The 7660-nt window shown below is 51.8% G+C and overlaps 1 protein-coding gene across 1 annotated transcript in view; it reads right to left on the reverse strand.

Moving 5' to 3' along the window:
• MASP1 (mannan-binding lectin serine peptidase 1 (C4/C2 activating component of Ra-reactive factor)) overlaps window positions 1–3192 on the reverse strand; it is a gene marked incomplete at its 5' end in the record, with an annotated part of 12191 nt that extends 8999 nt beyond the window's left edge. The window contains 6 exons of the mRNA XM_009085007.1: window positions 6–84; window positions 936–1054; window positions 1543–1690; window positions 1974–2170; window positions 2624–2755; window positions 3015–3192. Coding sequence (XP_009083255.1) covers window positions 6–84; window positions 936–1054; window positions 1543–1690; window positions 1974–2170; window positions 2624–2755; window positions 3015–3192 — 853 coding nt within the window. The remainder of the gene's footprint in view (window positions 1–5; window positions 85–935; window positions 1055–1542; window positions 1691–1973; window positions 2171–2623; window positions 2756–3014) is intronic.
• Window positions 3193–7660: the final 4468 nt, after the last annotated feature.

Raw genomic sequence — 7660 nt, forward strand, 5'->3', positions numbered from 1 at the left:
CTTACTTTTGCAGATAGGGACCTTGTTACTCCATGTCCCATCCTTCAGGCACTCGATCTGGAAGGAGTCGCTTTCCAGGTCATCCTGTGCAGAAAGTGCCAACAAAAAACCCTCTATCAATATTCAAGGCAAGCAAATTCATCTTTCAATACAAAGGGAATTTCTTGGTGATTTAGTCAAGTTACATCCAGCTTTCCCTGGAAGAGGACTTTTAGCTAAAAACTGCAATAAAATCATAATGAAAATCTTGAAGAGTTTTCTTGTTGCCAGCCACTCAGTGGCATGCTGAAAGCAGAAGAACAGGAATAATTTATTGCTATTCTAGATGATGGGATGGGTAAGGAGGTAGATCTGCAAGAAGGATGGGGCTGGGAGAAGATCTGAGAGATACCCAACTCTATATCAGAAGTCACAGTAGGCTACTGGTTTGGAGGGAAGACAGCCACTCTGTGAATCACCCATACTCCCTATGGTTCTCAGCTGTTTCCTGGAGAAGGCCTGCCAAAATTCTGCCCTCCTTGACTCACTGAAGATGTACCAAAGCCCTGGAGGAGCTCACAGTCAGTGGAGGCTGGTCTCTGCAGGGCTGACTGTAAAGCTAAGCCAATGCCCAATCGGGTGGGGAGTGGGCAGAACCCTGGCAGCAACCCCAGGGCTTTTGCTGACTTTTTCTCTGGCAGAGGTGCTAAGCCTGACATTCTGAGAGCTTGCTGGCTCTAGAGGAATGCTGAGAGGGTGGTCCAGGAAAGTGCTATCTCCTCTCTTCCTCTGTGTCTTTGGAAAGGAAAGGTGGTGGCTATCAAAGGAGCCTTTTTCCTTGCCCCTGGGAAAGGGGTAAGGATGGTGTGCGGGTTGTGTTCACCCACCCAGAGATGCAATGGCTTTAAAAGGAAGGATCCTACCCATGTTCCCAGCTCCACACCGTTGCCCCATACCTTCAGCACTTTGTATCCAGGGTTGCAGCTGATGACAACCTGGTCTTTGAAAGTGTACTTGGCTTGAGAAGGCTCAATTTTCCCATTGATTGGTGGTTGCACCATTGGGCATGGGTTTCCTTTGAATAAAAAGCAAATGAAGCAAAAGAAAACTCAGATGAATAAATGGAGGAATCCCAGAGTCTCAGCTCTGTCACCTACCCCATGTAGCAGAGTCTGAGCATCCCTGCCCTGCTGTGGCTCTTAGCCTACACTGGCATGGCTCAGCCAGGCTCTTCTAGAAGGGACGAAGGCTTCAGGTTGTAATCCTCTGGCTTTGGGCATTACAAATCTGGGAGCTAAGAATAGTAGCCTGTGCAATTATCCTGACCAAAACTGCTCTGCTTTGCAATGTGGTCTTGTTTCAGGGCCCAGCTGGTGTAGGGGAAAAAATAGCACACTCTGGAGGGAGGGCTCTGTGTGTTTTATTCCTCTCTTGTGATTTCTGGAGTGGATCCTTTCTGAAAACTGGATCATGGACAACTAAACTCATAGTGTCTACCTGCATGGTTTATAAAGCCCTTCCCATTCTCAAACCCAGCAAGCAGAGGAAAGAAGCAGGAGTTACCAATTGCTGTGTATGACAGCTTCCAGCCCCTGTTCTCTCCGGAGTTGTCACTGTGGAAGAGGATCTGCACGCTATTGGTTTGAGTTTCAATGCGTCCTGGGGACTTCTCTCCACAAAATGGTCCAAACTCCTTTTGGCCAGCTTTGATCTGCCAAGGCAAAGATGAGTGGGTGGTTTGAGGAGTCTCTTGGATCGCTGAGGCTAAAGGATGGGCCTGCAGTGGGGTCAGCAGGGCTTAATCACAATGTGTTGGGGGTATGTGAACGGAAAAAAAAAAGCAGATGTGGTAACAGACATGGGGTTAATAGAGCACAGGGCTCCTGATGGCTCCATCACCCCTGTTTAGACTGGGATGATTTTGGTCCCATCACCAAGGCTCTGAGGAAACGAAAGGAGAGCAGGAGAGGAGGAGTGTGCAGAGTCCAGCTCACCTTGATGTAGTCATATGGACAGGTCACCTCCGGGTGATCTTCCACATCAAAGCTGTCCTCGAAGCTCAGGGTGATGAAGAAACCCTCCTCCAGCTCGATACGGTATAGGCAGTCTGAGCTCTTGGGGTAGGAGCTGGGGAAGTCAGCACTGGCAATCACCCCGCTCCTCTGGGTGTAGAGGTTGTCACTGCACTCCACTGAAACACAGCCATGGCTCTGTCAGGGCCCTCATAGTCACGTCCTGGTCTTGGCCACACTTGGGAGCCCTCCCAGTGGAGTGGGGTCCGTTGAGTGGGTCCATGGACCCCAAATATGAGTACATGCATGGAAAACCTCAGGCAGCCAACCTCCAAATATGCCTGTGGCACAGAGGTCCTGGGCTGAGAGGTAGTCCCAGCTAATCTGCACGATGCAGTTTCAGAGCATAGACTAAACCTCTGAATTTCTCTGACTTGAGCAGGTCTATAGAGCTTAGCTGAGGAGCACAGCCCCTGGGAGAAACAATCCCAGCCTACTGTTTATAGGGGAAGATATACCTCATCCCTCCTGGCAGCAGAAGAGGGCAATTTTGCCTGTTTGGTATGTCTGTTGCCTGCTCAGGGACCCTCCTGTGTGACCATCCCTGCATCTGAGCTGTGCCTGGGTGGTACCTTTGCAGGTCCTGTTGTCAGAGTGGAGGATGTAGCCAAATCTGCAGGAGCAGTAGTACCCGCCAATGTAGTTGTGGCAGTAGTGGTCACATGTCAGGTCCTCATCGCTTTTCTCCAGGCACTCATCCACATCTAGGATGGAGTTAACAAGGAAAGGGGGTGACCCTTCAGCCCTCCACATGTCATTCCTCATGGGGACATTTGCCGCAACACTGAGGAATTAGTTGTCCCACGTGGTGAGTCATGACCACCCAGCGAGTCCCATATGGCCCAAGGGCTGTACACAAGTTCTTCCCTTGCCAGGGTGCCCAAGGCTGACCTGGGATATAATCCTTGCAAGTTCATTACCCTACCCTAGCAAGCTGGTCCTGCAGGCTCAAACACTGCTTACCCACGGCTGTGTAATGGGCATCAAAGCCGGTGAAGCGTTCTTCATTGGAGAAGTCGGACCTAAAGGTGAGCCCCATGTAGGGCCCTGGGGACAGGATCACTTGCTGGCCAGGAGTCTGCTCTGTGTCCGTTGCCTCCCTGCCACAGAAGGTTGCCAGCTCCTGGTCCTCAGCTTCAATCTGTTAGCAGAAAGAAGGTGTGAGTCTGGAGAGCCTACTGTGCATTTCTGGGGGAGGTCAGGCTGGGCTTGGAATCATTCTCTGCACCTGGGAACTCATGTCTCTGTGTGTTGCCCAGGCTGACCCGTGCCAGGGCTCAGCAGTGCCTGATGGGCAGGCTGTCTGCCTGGCAGCCCACAATGGCCACAAGCTGAGGATGCAGCTCTGCCCCTTTGCATGCCCCATCCTGCTCAGCCTTCTCAGGGCATCTTTGAAACAACAATTTCCAGCCATTCCCACTGCATTCGCCTCATCTTCTGCAGCCAAGCATGATCCCAGGGATGCTCAGAGCATGGCAGGTCAGACTCCCACTGCTCCATCTCTCTGAGATGCTGTTAGTGCAGCAAAGCAATTAAATGGTTTCTGTGAAATGGATGCAGGGGCTGAGGTCTGCCCACTCTGCCTGGGGTTGCTCTCTGAAGCAGATGCTGAGAGCACATAGCATCCAGGATGTAGGGAGGATCTGGGAGGGTGGTAAGGGGAGGAAGCACGGAGGAAACCTCTTGGGAGGTGGGGTGAGGACATGGACAGGCAGTGCAGAAGAAGGGATGTAGAAATCAGCCCTGGGCTGTGTCATTTCCACTCAAGAGTACCTGAAATCCTTCCCCTTGCTTCTTCTCATGGCCCAAACACTGATCCAGGCACAGCATCTGTGTGAAGGCTGTGCTGCTGGAAGGGTGTTGGGAGCCCAGGGGAGCCCTTGCCCATCAGTTTTACAAGGGTTCAAAGCAGCAGCTGTAATTTGGATGGTGTTTCTGTCCCCTGAGCTGACTTTGGACAAACTTGGACCTGTCCCTGATGCCCAAGGTCCCTGTCTGGCTTCAGACCAGTAGTGCCAGACACTGTTTGAACTCTGACCACATGCCCAGGTGGCTACAGAAGGGGAGTGACGAGCCAGCATGTCCTGTTATCATGTCAGCAGAGTCACCAGTCTCTGTGTGCATCCCTTTCAAACCCTTTCAAAGCCTTACCTGTGCCTTAAAGCACTGCAATACCTGCAGAGAAACCTCCAATTTTTCCTGGAAACCTCCTCCTTTCCTTTTCCTTGCTTTGTTCTCCAGTATTGACTCTTCTCCCACACATCCCATCCCCAGTCCCTGTCTCATCCATGACCTCTCCCAGGCGGTTCCCAGCACCGTGCCTGCTTTCCCCCAGGAGATTTGAATATGAATAAGCCTCGGCTGAGGAATGCGATGAACACCACCAGCCCAACACTGCTCATGCCAAGCCACGGCTATTAAGGCCATGACGAAGTGTGCAGCCCCCCAGCACATGCCTGGGGAAAACAGTCATCTGCTCCAAGCCTACGGAGTCCTGGAGGTGTTGGAATGCTGTCTCCAGCTTGCATGGCCTCAGCAAAGTGAGACCCTTCTCCAACTCTATCCCTGTCTCCTGGAGACCCTTAGGATGTGCTGGCTGAGGAGGGTCTGGGGCTGAAAGGGAAATTTCCCAGGGCTGAACAAACAGGCGGAAACTCGTTCACACCAGGGAAAGCCAACATGGAAATGGCAACTCAGCATGCCTTGACATTGCCTCTAGATATTTTCCATCCTCTCATACAAGCTGGAGCTGGCCAGAAAAGAGAGAGACTTTCCAATGATAAATCTTGAGAATTTGGAGCAAAAAACATGCGCCATGCTTCGGGACAAAAACCCGACTGAATTTTTCTGTTTTTTGTGTAACAGCATTCTGGGGGGAAAAAAGAAAACAAGTAATTTGGGCTCCATCTGGTTTCAATCCCTTTGAAATATACTGTGGTGCTTTAGAATCTGAAAGATTGTTTTGAAATGAAATAGCATTTCAGACTGAAAAACTGGAGAGCCATCACCAAAAGCAAGGCAAAAAAGCATTTCAGCCCCGACACGCAGACTTAGCTGTGTGAGCATGCAGGATGCAGTCTTTTCCACAGAAAATTCTTTCTCTTAAGGAAATCTGTGGGAAGGAGGAATTTCCAGCCAGCTGCTCTGTGCGGGGCTGGTGACTGTCACCTCTGCCAGGACACACAAGCCATGTTAGCTCCCATCCCTCATTTTCAGCCTTGGACAACGCAGGACCTGCAGCACAGCATCACTGAGATGCAGGAAAATCTCCTCAGTGCCCTGTGTCTCAGCCTGAGAATGCTCTGGCCATGGGGCCAGCCCCAACACTGCTCCCAGCATCCCTGGATACAGCCCCAGAGCAGCAGGATGGGGCCCTGGAGCGCTGTGCTCTCCTCACTGAAGGTATCCACAGCCCCTTATCTGTGACGGGTCCCATGCCCTGAGCCACAGGGAGCAGAGGCAGCTCTCCAGCAGTAAACTAAACAGAGAGGTCATCATCCCTGGTTAATATTTGCTGCTTCTGCAGGGGACTGTATACTTTTTTGCAGATCATTTACATCCAGCGAGCAGGCTGGTAATTAAATCCTGGTTGTTTGTTTGGAGTTTCTCCCTCTCGGGTCACGATGTCGACGTTTTCACTAGAGAAGATGTGTCCCTGAGGGAAATATCAATTGCCACAGAGAAATTCCCTATAAAAATACGCTGAAAGAATCCTCCTTTGAAAAATAAAATAAAGCGACACTCTCGTGCCTTAAATTTACCCTTGCCAATGCCTCCTGCTTCTGCTTGTGTCCTCATTCCCTCGTTAAGAATTTTGCCCCTCTGGATGGAGGCAGATGAGAGTCCTTCTCCAGCTGTGGCTCTGCCCCTCTGCATTTTGAGTGGTGCTGTGGCTAAAAGAAATCATGTCCCAAGCTGTGGGCTCCCCTCTGCCCCATACTGATTTTCCTCTTTGGGGCAGGAGCTGGGATGCCCTGGCTCAGCGGGAAAGAAAGGCTGCCCCAGGGCATGGGCTGCTGGGGATGGTGGAGCATCAATGCTCTGGAGATGCCTCCTGCAGCCAGTGGGTTAATGAAATGCCACGGACACCAAGGGGAATTTGGCTCGGCAGTTTGGTGTCTGCTGCTGGAGAGGAGCAGGCAGCAATACGGAAACACAGCCGCCCCCTACCCCCTCCAGCCCTCTAGGAATGCACTAATTGGACTGACGAAGGCCAAACATACCACTTGTAATATATATAAATGGCTCATTAGGCAGAGAAATAGCAGCACTGGGCTGAAGACACTGGGAACATGACATGGGGAGGAGACACTCAGAGCCAGGGAAGGGCATTAAGTAGCCCCTGCCGAGCTGCCCTGAAGTCAGTGTGGCAAGAAGGCAACACCCAGATTAACGGGACTTTTTTCACAATGCTGCTGCTGACTGTTGGGAATGAGGCAGGGATGGGACAGCCCCTGCAAGAGCCTTCATCTAGGTTTCCTGGAGATCCTCTCCCCAGCATGCATCTATCCTCTCCCAGAGATACATCAAGGGGTCCTTCCATTTGAAAACATGAAATTGCCCTGAATTTCCATGGGAACACATGTGACAGCCCTGCCATGGGGAAAGAGGAGGATGGCTGGCTTCCTGTGCCATGGACTTGGTGTCCAGACACTGCATCCCCTCCCACATGGCTGCTGCACCCACATGCCCTATTTCTGGACTAGGCCTGTCTCCTGGAGGGGCTGGGAGTGAAAACACCCAGGTGGGATACCAGCAGCAGGAGCTGCTGTCTTGCTTTCATGCGTGGTCTTCCTCCTTCCCCTGCACTGGGTGTGACTGTGGTGCCCAGCAGTGAGGGGGTGCCCAGTGCCACCACACTCCTCTGCACAGAGCCAGTGGGATGGGGAAGGCAAGCAGCAGAACCCTGGGCTCTCCCTCCTCCTGGTTGCCTCTAGGGATTTGCAGTTCTCCTTTTGGGACCCCACAGTCCCAGGGCACAGATTACCTCCTGGATGGGGCTGACAGGACCAAAAGAGGATACTCTTCTCCTGCACCCTCAGTTCATGCGAAACCTTGATTTGTGCTTTTACATCCTCCTTTGAGCAGAGGAAGGTATCGATGGGCCCCATGTAACCTTCTCACAGCTCCAGGCTGGGCATGCACTGACCTGAAAGCAGCACCAAGTTCATTCCCTGGCCCTGCATGTCTTATGCCAATGCTGCATCAAGGGGGTGTACCCCACTTTCTCTTCACTCAAGATGCTAGTCCCAGCTGGCTGCTGAACTCTCAGGGGGCTGATTTCATCCAGGGCTTGACTGAATGATGTGCAAAACCTCGTGGACAGGACCCCAGTCTCAGACCCTAATAAACTTTGGATTTTACTCCTGAAGCCCCCTCAGGAGTCAGGATTTCACTGTCCATCTCCTTGCCTCTGCCACAGTGCTTCTCAGTGACACTACGCAGGTCACTTAACCTGATTTCCTGGTCATGACTGTGACTTTTGGGGTACCATGGGTCAGTGCTGAAACTTGTGTGCAGAACTGCTCATTGTTGGGTGACCCCAGAAAGAAGTTGGGCAAACCATGTTAAGACCCTCTACAAATGAGGAACACCCCCCCCCCCCCCCC

The sequence above is a fragment of the Acanthisitta chloris genome, unplaced genomic scaffold (genome assembly GCF_000695815.1).
Source record: "Acanthisitta chloris isolate BGI_N310 unplaced genomic scaffold, ASM69581v1 scaffold29881, whole genome shotgun sequence".
NCBI classification, from domain to species: Eukaryota; Metazoa; Chordata; class Aves; order Passeriformes; family Acanthisittidae; genus Acanthisitta; species Acanthisitta chloris.